This window comes from Mytilinidion resinicola (assembly GCF_010093595.1).
Source record: "Mytilinidion resinicola strain CBS 304.34 unplaced genomic scaffold BDZ99scaffold_15, whole genome shotgun sequence".
In the NCBI taxonomy this organism is placed as follows: Eukaryota; Fungi; Ascomycota; class Dothideomycetes; order Mytilinidiales; family Mytilinidiaceae; genus Mytilinidion; species Mytilinidion resinicola.
In genome coordinates, this window is record NW_022985451.1 from 784,756 (window position 1) to 797,510 (window position 12,755).

At 54.6% G+C, this 12,755-nt stretch overlaps 6 protein-coding genes across 6 annotated transcripts; 4 read left to right on the forward strand and 2 right to left on the reverse strand.

Moving 5' to 3' along the window:
* Positions 1–169: 169 nt before the first annotated feature.
* On the forward strand, positions 170–2,333 carry BDZ99DRAFT_465658 (uncharacterized protein). Its single transcript, XM_033720600.1, has one exon. The coding sequence runs from the start codon at positions 301–303 to the stop codon at positions 1,927–1,929; it is 1,629 nt and encodes a 542-aa protein (XP_033573867.1). The 5' UTR covers positions 170–300; the 3' UTR covers positions 1,930–2,333.
* A 629-nt stretch (positions 2,334–2,962) lies between these two features.
* Positions 2,963–4,454, reverse strand: BDZ99DRAFT_393124 (uncharacterized protein; the record flags this gene model as incomplete). Its single annotated transcript, XM_033715829.1, has 3 exons — positions 2,963–3,650; positions 3,699–3,987; positions 4,034–4,454. 3 exons carry the CDS (start codon positions 4,452–4,454, stop codon positions 2,963–2,965), a joined length of 1,398 nt encoding a protein of 465 aa, XP_033573868.1.
* A 758-nt stretch (positions 4,455–5,212) lies between these two features.
* On the reverse strand, positions 5,213–5,968 carry BDZ99DRAFT_87923 (uncharacterized protein). Its single transcript, XM_033728989.1, has one exon. It carries the CDS (start codon positions 5,900–5,902, stop codon positions 5,459–5,461), a length of 444 nt encoding a protein of 147 aa, XP_033573869.1. The 5' UTR covers positions 5,903–5,968; the 3' UTR covers positions 5,213–5,458.
* Positions 5,969–6,544: 576 nt separating this feature from the next.
* On the forward strand, positions 6,545–7,018 carry BDZ99DRAFT_87934 (uncharacterized protein). The gene has a single exon (XM_033728990.1). The coding sequence runs from the start codon at positions 6,636–6,638 to the stop codon at positions 6,933–6,935; it is 300 nt and encodes a 99-aa protein (XP_033573870.1). The 5' UTR covers positions 6,545–6,635; the 3' UTR covers positions 6,936–7,018.
* Positions 7,019–7,233: 215 nt separating this feature from the next.
* Positions 7,234–10,473, forward strand: BDZ99DRAFT_393270 (uncharacterized protein; the record flags this gene model as incomplete). Its single annotated transcript, XM_033715838.1, has 4 exons — positions 7,234–7,556; positions 7,639–7,797; positions 7,878–8,098; positions 8,261–10,473. 4 exons carry the CDS (start codon positions 7,234–7,236, stop codon positions 10,471–10,473), a joined length of 2,916 nt encoding a protein of 971 aa, XP_033573871.1.
* A 1,033-nt stretch (positions 10,474–11,506) lies between these two features.
* BDZ99DRAFT_500944 (uncharacterized protein) lies at positions 11,507–12,740 on the forward strand. Its single transcript, XM_033723768.1, has 3 exons — positions 11,507–11,638; positions 11,823–12,186; positions 12,241–12,740. The coding sequence occupies exons 2-3, from the start codon at positions 11,953–11,955 to the stop codon at positions 12,718–12,720; spliced, it is 714 nt and encodes a 237-aa protein (XP_033573872.1). The 5' UTR covers positions 11,507–11,638; positions 11,823–11,952; the 3' UTR covers positions 12,721–12,740.
* The last annotated feature ends 15 nt before the right edge of the window (positions 12,741–12,755 follow it).

Consider the following 12,755-nt stretch of genomic DNA (forward strand, 5'->3'; position numbering starts at 1 on the left):
CGACAGCAGCTTGACATGACCGGTAGAGCGGGGGGAAAGAAGGTTTCGGGAGTGGAGCTCAATTCATCTGAGGTTCACGCACGTGACTCACCGCCCGGATGACTCAGCATCGGCCATCTCGCGCCCTTGCTGCACGTCACCTCACTCCCTCACATTCCTGAGTACACGTTATATCGTGAACGCCTCTATATAAGACCTTACCGCTACTCGCACTGCATCTTCGCGACTGAACCTAACTCGTCTGATACCACGGCGCCACGCCGGCGACCTAGTGAACCTTTGAATAGGTGAACCACCAAGATGCCGCTCAAGTTAAAGCTCAAGACGTCGACGCCTGCGGACGGCTCTAGCAACTCACTACATACACCATCCGGGCCTCCCAAAATAAAGCTCAAGATGGGCTCCTCCCTGCCACCCACTCCGGCCAACGAGCACCCTCCCGACCTCTCAGCGCCCGTCCGCCAGAAGCGCAAGTACAATAAGAAGCCCAAATTCGACGCGGACGGAAACCCCATCGTCGCAGCACCAAAGGGCTCCTCCAAGAACAAGAAAAGGGCAAGAGACGAGGACGACGAGGAGGCGTCACCCCCAGCGAAGCGGAAAACCAAAGGCCCTGGGCACCCTCTTTCTATAATACCGCCGACCCAAGGCCAGAGAATGATACCGAAGCTGAAGCTCACCGCCCGCACGCCTGGAAGCGCTGCGCCGGTGTTCAAGCTTAAGTACCAAGGCAAGCCGCCGCCGCGACCGCTGGGTGTGGGCTATGACAGCGAGTGCGAGGACGCTGAGATCGACCCGACGATCCACTCCCAGTTTGTGCTTCGTATGCAACCAGGTCCAGACTGTGACGCCCTACATAAAGCTATCGAAGAGAAGAAGATTGGCAAGCCGTCGAGCGATGGCGGATTTTCAGTATACTTCCGATTCTTCGATAAAGAGGCACGCCGCTCTATCGTCGTGGTCAACGGCACACGGTACGCGGCGGCGATGGTCGACCTCCCTTGCATTGTGGAGTCCATGAAGAGTTGGAACAAGCGAGATTGGGTGAAGAGCGCCGACATTTGCCAGATGCTGCTTGTGCTCGGGCCGTGCAAGACAGACGAAGAAGCCAAAGCCTTCATGCTCCCTCAAGAAGTCGACCCGGAACTCCACCAGTATGCCCATGGGCTGACACCCCCGATGCACTGGGTGCGCAAGCGGCGCTTCAGGAAGCGCGAGAACTTCCGCAAGATCGAGGAGGTAGAGGCTGAGGTGGAGCGCCTGCTAGAACTCGACCGCAGGGCAATGGAGTCGGGTGGCAAGTCGGAGTACAATTTGGTGGATATCAACGACGTCGACGATGATTCGGAAGATGATGGATACTACGAGCAAGACGACGAGGTGGAGATGGACGTCGACGAGCCGGACGAACCTGTAGAAAGGGGCTTCGTGGAGGATGAAGACAACGACGAGCTCGCCCAAATGCTCCAGGAGCAACTCGCAGAAGGTGCAGGTCCTGGCGAAGAAGCATATGGTGATGCAGGCGCAAACGGAACCCACGTAGGCCTCGTCGCCGAATCCTCGCAAGTCGCATCCTTCCACGATGTCGCGATGCACGCTCTCGGCGCCGACGTCACCGACGCCGTCCCGACCACGGAGACCCAGACCCCCAACTCGCCCTCCGTCGCCGAAACCAACTCCGAAGGCGACGACGACGAGGAAGAAGAAGAGTCGGAGGAGGAAATCGACGCGGATACCCTGGCAGCGCAGCAAGAGCTCGCCCAGCAGAAAGAGGAGATTGCGGATCTGGAGAAGGAGATCGCGGACGCGAATGCACAGCTGCAGAAGCAGACGAATCCGCTGCTCAGGAAGCGTATCGTGAGCAAGATTGAAACGTTGACGAATGATTTGAATTTGAAGAAGACGAGTTTGGGGATTGAGGTGGATTGAGCGGTGCGTTTGGACTTGCGTTTTTGGTAGGGATGGGGTGCTGTGGATGGGACAGGTTGCTGCGACATCTGCTTTTTTTTCTCGCTAACGGCGCAGCTTATGATATGTACTTGTATTCGCGGGAGGATGTGTGAATGTGGGAGCGTCTACAGCGCCTTGAGCGGGTGATCGGCGCGCGCTCGGAATCATCCGCGAGGGCTATAAAGTAGCAATTGAAGGCTGCGAGGAAAAGAGCCCGTTGATGAAGAGCTTATGTCTGGTGCTGGCGAGAGGCCTATAGACCTACAGCAGAGCAGAGATTCCAGCGAGACCTTTACGAAAGGTCAGTATTAGATAACGTGGCCTACTCACATAAGTCTGAGAGAGTCCAATGCGCAAATTAATATACTCAAATCCATCTGCTGCGCTCACGTCGTTCACAGCGCCTTGTCATACCCTCCATTTGTCACTAAAGACACATACAATACACCTCACGCACAGTCTCATCTCAGCTCAGCAAGTTCAAAATCAACAGGACTAGCATTTCAATCATACGGCCCAACGGCGATCAGCCGCGCCAAAAACCCGTACCGTAGCCTATTCATAGTTTATATAGCCAGCAGCCCGGAACCGAACGTTCTCAAAAAACAGCACTCCGATCCAAATGCAGAAAGTTGTAACATGAAGGGGATATGATACAGGGGGTTTGAAGAGAAAGAGGAAAATCAACAGCGCTTGCCGATCGGTCTGGGAAGAAGAGAAGAGAAAAGCGCGTCGGCCTGTAATGTAATACAGGGTTTCGATAAGAACGAACCTTGTGAAAAGGTTGAATGGTGGAGGTTGATCGTACATAGCCAATTTGATAAAAAAGCTTCGGCTCGTACATACGCAGCCCAGCCGAGCAAAACAAAACAGTCTAAAATGGGAATCTCAGACCCTATGGTGCCTATGATGCCACGGGTGGGAATAAAAGGAGGGAGGTCGAAATGAAAGCGAAGTTTAATGAACCGGACTCGAGTCTCAAAAACGCCGTTAGTCCGCCGTAACAGGGACATTATGATTGCTTCTTGTTGTCATCCTTCTTGTCTTTTTTCTTGCCCTCGCGCAAGTGCTTGACGCCATCGCTGATGCCGTCCTTGAACTTCTCCCACGGATTGCGGTTGAGGCGGTTGCTCAGCTGGCGGTAGTGGTACATCTCGCCCCAGCAGTCGCGGCCCCACTCGCAGCCGGCCATGTTGACGAGGAAATCTCGGTCCTTCTCCTTGTAGTGGATCATTGGGTCGTCGCCTCGCTCGCCGCAGGCGCCGGGCGGGAAGCTGTTGACTTTCCGCTGCTTGATGAAGGCGACGTGGGGACGCACCCAAGGCTGGTTCCGGTACATGGCCTCCAGCGAGTCTTGCTCCTTGTGTTCCCATTCCATGTGTTTTTGTTCGTACCCGACGGGGTCCCACCAGATGTCTAAAAGGCGGTCGGTCCACACGCTTCGGCGAACGAAGAAGGATCCTAGGTTGAAGCCACTGCAGTCTTGAGGCACGATCAGGTTGATAGAGCTTGGCTTTCCATCACCGACGGCCGACCTAGTTTCTGGATCGAGGTGTTCGCCTGTAAGAGGGTGACTGATGTTGAGGGGATTGAAAACATTGATGTCTCTATAGGTATTCTTTTGTAGATTGTTGAAGATGTGCGATTGGAGGGAGTAAGATGGTTCCATTACGAAGGTGTTGAGATCTAACCACCAAAACCTGCAAGTTGTTAGCAATGGTGTGAGAAGGAATGTAGTCAATACTGACCATTCTGCGTGAGGGTATTTGCGCATCGTATTGCGAATCGTGTCCACCTTTTCCCAGCTCTCTCGCCATTCGTGCGCATAGCGCTTTTTGGTGCTCATATCCACAATCTCCAATTCGTAGCCCCAATTCCTTGCGTACTTCTTCTTGTTCTTCACGCTGTCTCTCTCAATTGCCCATTCACGAGGGCCCTTCCACTCCATGACACCCCCGCCTTGATTGGCTGCTAATATAATCACAAATTTGCTGCCTCCGCCGAGAAATGAGGTCCTGCGCCATAGTCGATATAGCGCTGTTACTGTTAGATAATCGAATTTACGCGGGGATAAAAGACCTACGAGTGACATAAAACAACAGGAGGCATAGAAGCAACGCGGCGACCACGAAAAGCGGTTTTCTCCAGCGCCACATTTTCCTTCCCACCCTAGCCAAGCCTTGTCCCAACCGTGTCCTTTGGAATCTCGCCCACCGGCCTCGGCCAAATTTGTCTTTCTCAGCGTATGAGGGCGCGAATGATGGTAGACTTTGCGATAAAGTCCGCAGGTGTCTGTTGAAGAAGTTGTTGTTGCGTGGCGCGAAGGCTCCGTATCCCTTGACTTCTGCGCTCCGTGCCTGAGCAGCGGCCCATGTAACGTCGTGCGCTCCGCCATTCGCGTATCCCCTCATCGGACTCGACCGTCCACTCGTGCCTTGCGGTGTCATCAGCCCCGGACTCGACCATCCCCCACCGTGATGAGGCGATGGGGATCTCGACGACATTCCAGTAAAGTCGGCGGGCGTGCCGGGGATTGTTTCGAGGTGGTCTCGATGGTCTCGGTAGTCTCCTGCAGCACTGCCTACGGCACTGCTGCCAGAGGTCGACCCAAATCGGTCCCTTGATGTAGAGCTTTCCGGCAGATGCAAGGCCGGGGGAGCCCTCGCAGCAGACGAGCGCCTCCGGCGATGGGCGACGGAAGGGGTGAGGGAGGGTGAGGTCGCCACAATGAGGGTAGGTATGGGACGGAGGGAGAATTCGACGAAGAGGACAGACTGCTCGAGTCTGCGCGGTGCGTCGTCCTGCGGCCCTGAGGTCACTGGGCAGCAGCCAAGCTGTCCAAGCAGGGAGTCTGGTGCAGAGGGTGCAAGGAGGACGGGCTCCGAGGCGCTGTGAAACTGGGCAAGCAAGGCAGCCAAGAGCTTGCGGCGCAAGAGAAGGGCGCAAAGCCAGATGGCACCAGATTGTGAGGGTTAAGGCGATCTCGGCGAGCGTCCGGGGTCGTGTACGCTAAGGGTCTATGTGTTCCCTGGGAGGGAGGTGAGGCTGGTAACGAGCGTGGGATGCAGCTGGACAGGCAGCGTGAGTGGCCGCAGGAATTGCTGGAGCAGGGGAGGGGGTTATATTTGGACGGGGACGAGTTCATCAGATGCCAGAGACAGCGTCGTCCTGGGGCAGAGACTTGAGAAGAGCAGGCCGGCTGGGCGCTGTTTTCAATTAAATGAGGACAGATTTTTGCCAGGCCCATATCGATATCTGCATAGGGGCCAGGAGCATCCCTCTCTCTATCGCACCCGTCATTTGGTGGGCCTTGGCACGCGATTGCACGCCCCCGGCGACCGCCACTTGCGCTGCGCTAGCGGATGGTGCAGTTCTGGTGGAGTTCCTCTCCAGGTTGTTGGCCAGGAACAGGAGACGCGCTGTGCTGACGGGCGAGGCAGCTGAAGACCAACTCCTGTCGTTCGCGACGCGATGCCCAAGAGAGCAGGCCACAACACCTGCTGAGCCTCTATCCCGACTTCAACTGGCAGGACCAGCCTTCCTCTCGTCCCCGATCGGCTGCTGCTGGGCCACTACCGAAGGTAATATAAAACGCCATGTCGCCGAGATTATCGTCTCCTGCACGCCCCAGGGAACCCGCTGCAGTAGCACCTATCACGGCCCGCCAAGCACCGTGAGCGGACAATGCGCCCCCTCTTTGGGCTTGAGCCATGCGGCGGAAAACAAGCTTAACCGCGAATGACGAGAGTCTGGGCGAATGGCCTGGCCCGGTCGCCTCCTCTACAGACATGCAGCTGTCGCGCCGGATGGTGTTGAGGACTCCGGGGAGCCCCAACTCCAAAATACCCCTTGTGCACCACTGAGTCTTAAGATATGCCTGGCTTACTACGAGAGACGTTTGCAGCGTCAAATGTAACTTCAGACGGGTGTTCCAACCTCTCGACGACCTCATCGTGGTACTTTTCAGCTGTAATGTGCGCTTTTCTAGTTCAGTAATTCAATAGATATGCTTCTCACCACCCATGCAAGTCACGATGATAAAGACGGAACCTTGCGAAAATCTCCTGTTTCGCACAGTAAGCATGCATGATTAGAGAGCCAGCCCCGACGGCACATCCGTGAAGTGACAAGAGAAGTGCTCTCGTCGGATCACCTCCCGCCTGCCTTCATATGTACACAACTCCCCCCACCCCCTCCCCCTCCCCCCCCCCCTCCCCACCCCTCCCTCCCTCCCCTTTACGACGACTGGAATCCCGTTAGCTCCCTCTAGCTGCCAAGGGCGGAACGAAGCGTGCCTTGGCGCCTTAGGAGATTAACGGCGCCTAACGCTGCAGGTACAAAGGTACCCTCCCACGACTGGCCGGATGCTCGCCCACTCTCCCAGTCCGCCAGCAAACCCAGCAGACGGCCCTCTCTCACGCGACTCGGCTTCATCGCCGCTCTGATTCCTGTGTGTCCCCTCAGCGAATACCTGGCGCCTACGAGCCTCCGACACCCTGCCCATGGCGCTCGCTAGAGTCGGACGTGCGCCCGTGAGAGCGCGACGAGGTCCAATCGTTGGCGTGAGTCACTGCCCTTCGCTCCCAGCCAGCCGTTCGCAGCCTACGTGTATGCGCCGCCGACGAATCGCGACCTCTGCTGGAGCATTCGTGGAGGATCCATAGAGGCTCTATGCAAGAAATAGCATGGTTGGCGTGGCCTGCCTGGCCGCCGTCGGAAGAGGTTTGGGTCGCGTGTTTCAACACGCTGGAGGTGCTTCGTCTCTTTGCCATCTCGAAGTCTTTGCATCTCAACTTCTTCTGCGTCTCCGCCTTTCACTTCCTCTGCAGCCTCTATTCAAGCCTTCTTTGTTCTATTATTCTCTCGCCCCGTTGTTACATTGTAAACACAGCCCCTCCGTCCAATCAGGTCACATCTGGCCTCCACCAACAATAGACCAGCATCGCAGACAGCCTTTGTTTCATCCTCGTGACAGCCCCAACTGAGCTTCACCTCGCGCCCCGCATGAAAATGACTTCCTCATGAAATCGCCAAATGTCAATGTGCAAGTCTTCCTAGACAAGTTCGAGATCCGACCTTCCACCTCATAACCTACATTCACACCCACCTGCGACTTTGCTACTTCCAGCAACAACTCGAACCACAGTCGGCATGCCGCCGCAGGCATTGCATAACCACGAAGACATGAACAACATACCCTTATTCGAATCCTCATCACCACCGAAACCACTACGGAGATCCACGACTCGCATAACAAAGTTTCCGAGTGCGGCAGATTTCTTAATGGACGATCTTCAATCTTCACAAAACCCGCCGCCCGCATACCCAGAAGCGAATGGACAGCAGCCGGCACATGATACAAACGGGACATGGTTATTACAGGATGATGTTGATGAGCAAGCAAGATGGGACGCAGATGCTTCGCGCGTAGCCGCCAGGAAGGCCATGGCAGCGAAACGACAGTCACGAGCCTCGATGATTCAGACGTCACGAACTAAATCAAGGAGGAAAGCGAAGCAGACAATGGTTACGAGGCCAGGAATCACAGTAGACACAAGTGTCTCGCAGCACAAAGGCAAAGCACCACGTCAACTCTTCCCGCAGAAGTCATCAGATATGTTGAAATCGAGTGGCATCGTTGGATTTGTCAACCTTCCGGACTTTTCAGAGGAACATGAATCTGGCAAGAAGAGTACATGGTGGCAGTTCGGAAAGTCCGCAAAGGGAATCACGGGCGACAAGGGCGAGAATACAGACTCACCGAATAGAGCTCGCCATGGGAACGGATTCGGCTTCAAAAACAAAACAATGCGAGCCCAAACCCGGGATCAAGAGCCACCCTCCATTGTTACGCCCACTCAGGAAACCTATCAAAAGGGAATACTCGCTAAACCGTCCGATGCAGCGGACGAACGAGCATATTATAGCCCTCAGACAGCGGGAACATTACGACCAGGACGATTTGCATCAATGGAGGTTTCACCCGCTGATCGGCCCATCACCATCGGCCTCTCCATACCTTCTGAGAGCCTCTCAGAACATGAGGACTATCGAACAAATCGACAGCGCTCAGAGAGCGATGTGACGCTAGTCACTCCCAACATTATCATTACACCCGCAGCGCTGAAGTCAGTATGGTTACCGGATAGTGAACCAGACTACAGACCCCGACCACCATCTAGCATTTACTCCCAAGCTACCTTTTTTCCTTCTGATTACTCAAATAATCAATACGTTCCACCTGTACCAGCGGTACCATCTCATCTTGTCGGGTCAGGGCATACAGCGGTCCCCGGCCAGTCTGTACGAGATAAGGAAATTGAGACTGGTCAGAAATCGAATCATGTCCGCGATAGCACCATCGACTCGGCAGTCACGGCCTTTGAGGAAGATGAGGATGCTAAACGCAAAGCCAGGGTCACGTCAACAGGAACGCTCTTCGAGGAAGATGCGACACCGCATTCTTCCCGAGAGACAAACAATAAAGGCCATCTCGATCTAAGCATCGATACGGCATTAACACCAACGCCAAGGCTCTCTCGTGGATGGTGGAATGTCATCACCACACCGTTTGAGCTGTCACGCTCAAACTCCCTATGGACAAGAAGGACTGTTGGAAATGGTGATACCACACCAGACGTTCCTATGGTGCCTCAGAGATTTGGAGCGAGCCCCGTTTCCGCATCGACACCATCTACCTACATATGGTCGGCAACGGAAAAAGCTTTCAGTCCAAACGACAGAGAAGTTCCACTGCTTCTCGGCCTCGACCTTCCGAACCAGATGCACGAGACTGCTCGTCTGACGACTTCACAGCCTCAGGTGGCACGGTCTGAGGTGGTCCAAACCCGCGAGCCGTTTACTCAAAGCTCTCCAGAGGCACCCAGGCCTGCTCGTTTGACGAATCCACCACTGCAGATGGCACCGTTTGACGGGCTCCAGTCCCGTGAGCCGGTGCCGCAAACATCAATTCCACAGCCTCAAATGGCACATACGACTACTTATTCGAGGGATTCACACTTTCAGACCGCATCGTTTGAGGGGCCCCCGTCCCGTGAAAGGGCCGCTCAAAACTCAACTCCAAAGTTTTCAATGGCGCACGAGACTCATTGGTCGAGTCCACAGCCCCAGATGTCACCGTCTGACGATACCCAACGAGTTTCCAAGAAACAGGAACGTGAACAAAGACGTGAGCAGAAACGTGAGAAGAAGCGACAAAAGAGTAAGAGATCGCGGTGCTGCTGCTGGCTCAGCTGGTGCTGTATCATATTTCTCGCACTTGTGGCTATCATTACCGCACTTGCGGTCACGTTAACGAGGAAACATCACAAGAAGGACGATATTCCAACGGCCTCTCAGTGGCTTAATTTGACTGGTTATCCACCTATGCCTACAGGAATGTCGACGATTGCACAGCCAGAGGCCATTGACGAAATAAGCGGATGCGTTTCTCCCGCCACCATATGGAGCTGCGCCTTGCCTAAGGAGGAACAGGCATCTGTTTCTCCCAATAAGCCGGACCAGCCGAACTTCAAACTAAACATCGTGTTTAATAATGGAACAATTGCCGACAAATCCAAAACGCAAATTGCTCCTCGTACTGTTTCCAACCCCGTTTCCGCTGGAGCTTTCATCAAATCAAGGCTTCTTAGGATTCGCGACCAACTTACAGCGTCGCCTGCAGTTCCCTCTTTAGACGATCAGAGGTTCCTAGGAAACACGACTGATGATAACAAGATACCATTCGAAGGCGAACAAACCCCATTTTTTATCTCGTTTGTTGATCCAACCACAGCGTCGTCCTCTGCACGACTTGCCAAACGAGGAGGCGGCAATTTCGGCAATCTGAGCGACCTAATCCCACCCCCCTCCATCAACAGCGACGGAACGGCGGCAGCAGCTAATCTCCTCCCTTTCCCTAGCTCGCAGCCCCTGCAGCTTTATGACCGTGGCCTACCCACAGAGCACTACGGCTTCTACAACTACTTCGACCGCTCCATCTTCCTGAAATCCATTCAACCAACAAACAACTCCTTCGGCGGCGTCCCAGCCGACACAAACGGCGGCTCGACCTTCGACAGCGCAACTATGCGCTGCACGTGGGCGCAAACCCGCTTCCTCGTCCAGATCTGGACAAACTCTGGCACTACCAAGCCACTTCTACAAGGCACACCCACAACTTCCACAGCCTCCGCCACGTCGCCAACCTCAACAGTTAGCCCGGCGGCCGATCTCAAGCGCCCAGGTTCTTTCCCATACCCCGTCACCGTGACTCTAGACCGGCATGGCGGCGCCCTATCAAAGAAGATGATCTACTGCTACGGCATGGACACGAACGGCAAGATCGAGAAGAACGCTCAAGCTTTCGTGCTCGAGGACCGTGCCTTCGGCGGTGTTGCGGTTAACCCTGCTAATGGGCCGTTTGATAACGTCCCTGTGGCGACGAAGGATGGGGGACCTGGGGGAATTGATGGCGGGACTGGGGGCTGTGGGTGCCAGTGGGCGAATTGGTTGGGGAGTTGAGAGCGAGGCTTGGGGGAACGACTTCTTGTATTTACGTATTTTTTAGCGTGGGGTAATTAGATTGAGTATGGGAATTGAGGTTTGGTATTCCAACTTTTGTGTTTTGTGAGTTTGATATCGGTCTTTTCTCATTGCTTGAAGGCCTTTGATGGAGATTTCTGAAAATATAAAGCTAGGAAGTATGATAGGTTTGATACTGTGCCAGGCCGCCTCGGTGGTGGTGGATGGGTGTACACACATTGGAGGTGGAATCCGTCGCTCGAGGCTTTCATATGATATCCTTCCATTCTACAAATCCCTATTCCCTATTCCCATATCAGTCCCTGCTTTGCTGTGTTCCTTCGCATGCTGCTTAATATCAAGAGCGTGCGTACACTCTTCCGTCACTGCTTGTCGTTCCTCAAGGTACTGATGTACATCTAGAGCACTGTTTCAAATCTACTCTGTTCACACTTAGTCGCTGCAGTCCAGAGTGGTTTGGCGACTTTACTTACGGCAGTGGTTCACGCAAAAAGGTTTATACAGATCCATGGCCAAGCACTGCACCTTTGAATAGCAGTTGTGAACCTACATAGTACAACACATCGTGTCTGTGCGAGCGTCTCCAGCTCGAGGCTTCACGTGATCCGAGACTGCTCCAAATCAACTACCAGCCACCTCCAAATGGAACCATAGCTTGACGTCATGCCAGACTGCAAAGCGCTCCACATCCAGCTGGAGACGACGTGCCTGAGACGCTTATCTGCATCGTTATCATGCCAGGCAGCACTTCACCTGGACGAGGACTTCACTTTTTTTCACCACTCTCGCACCTGCAGTCCCGCATCCGGCTAGCGGCTAGTGCTGCTCGCACTTTTCCAGTACTTAACCAGCCCTCGCCCTCCGTCCTTCATTCCTCATCTTCCTCTCTTCCATCATCTCGAATTCTTTCTTTCTCCACCATCACCATCAGCTCCAATTTTCCACGCATCAAGCTTCTTCCATCTACACCCACTCCATCGTACGCATACCAACTACCATCTAAACCGTCATCATGTCCGACCAATCTGGAGACGCTGTCGTCAAGGCCACCACTCCTACCCCGCCAACCTCAGCCATCTTCACCGAGAGGGAGCTTGCCATGCTCGGATGGGCCATGCAGTCGCTCAAGTCAGGCCCTCCTGAGGTATGTGCTCACCATCCCCCTCCAGAACGTCAAAGATCTAACCATCTGCCTATAGATCGACTACGACAAGCTGGCTGCGTTCGCTGGCATGACCAATCCGAAGTCTGCCTCCAACGCCTGGGCCAAACTGAAGGCAAGCGTCGCGAGTACATTGACCTGTACCTTTTGTACTCACCTTATTTAGACCAAGCTGTTCACTGGCGATGTCGCTACTCCAGTGAAGACTCCGAAGGCTCCCAAGACTCCCGCTGTTCGCAAGCCTCGGGGCAAGGCGACCAACAAGGCTAGCGACGAAGCTGCCATCAAGGCCAGCGATGAAGCTGCCAACAAGGCCAGCGATGAGGAAGGCGCTGCGGCTGCTGGCGCTCCCGAGGAACCTGCTGCTGCCTCCGACGACGCTGCTGCTCCCGAGCCCAAGACCCCCAAGGCCAAGAAACCCGCCGCATCGCGCAAGCGCAAGTCTCCTACCACCGGCGAGGGTGAGGACGGCGAGACCCCGAAGAAGCGAGGCCGCAAGACCAAGGCGCAGAAGGAGGCTGAGGCCGCAGGTGAGAACCTCGTCAAATTCAGACTCGCTCGCACAGCTGCTAACATGTTAGTAGCTGCCAAAGGCGCGCTCCCGGGCATCGATGTCGCCGCTGCTGTCAAGGACTCCAACGATACCGAGGCGACGACGCTCAAAAACGAGGAGGCTAACGGTGAGGAGGTTAAGACTGAGGAAGAGGCTTGAGCAGAGCAACCTCACCACATCAACAAGAAGCGCGATCTCGATCTCGATCTCGATCTCAGATGACAGCTTCTTCCCATACTACTCATACTCATCACAAAATCGTCGCATGTCTGCGCTCCCGCAAGGCTTGGAACGATCTTCACGGTTTTTCTTACTCTTTGGCTTTCTCTTTACTCCATCTCCCCTTTCTATCTCTGCATTTGGCTGGCGCTGGCACCGCTCCTCAACGCACATCGTTGCTGCAGCGCAATCATCACGGTTGATCTTGGGGTATAACGGAATGGAATGGGGCTGGCTTCGTTGTATCGAGGTCACGGCGTTTTGGGAGGTCGGAAACCTCGGAGGGACTTGATACTGTAGCTTGATTAGCTGAATCAATGAGAACCC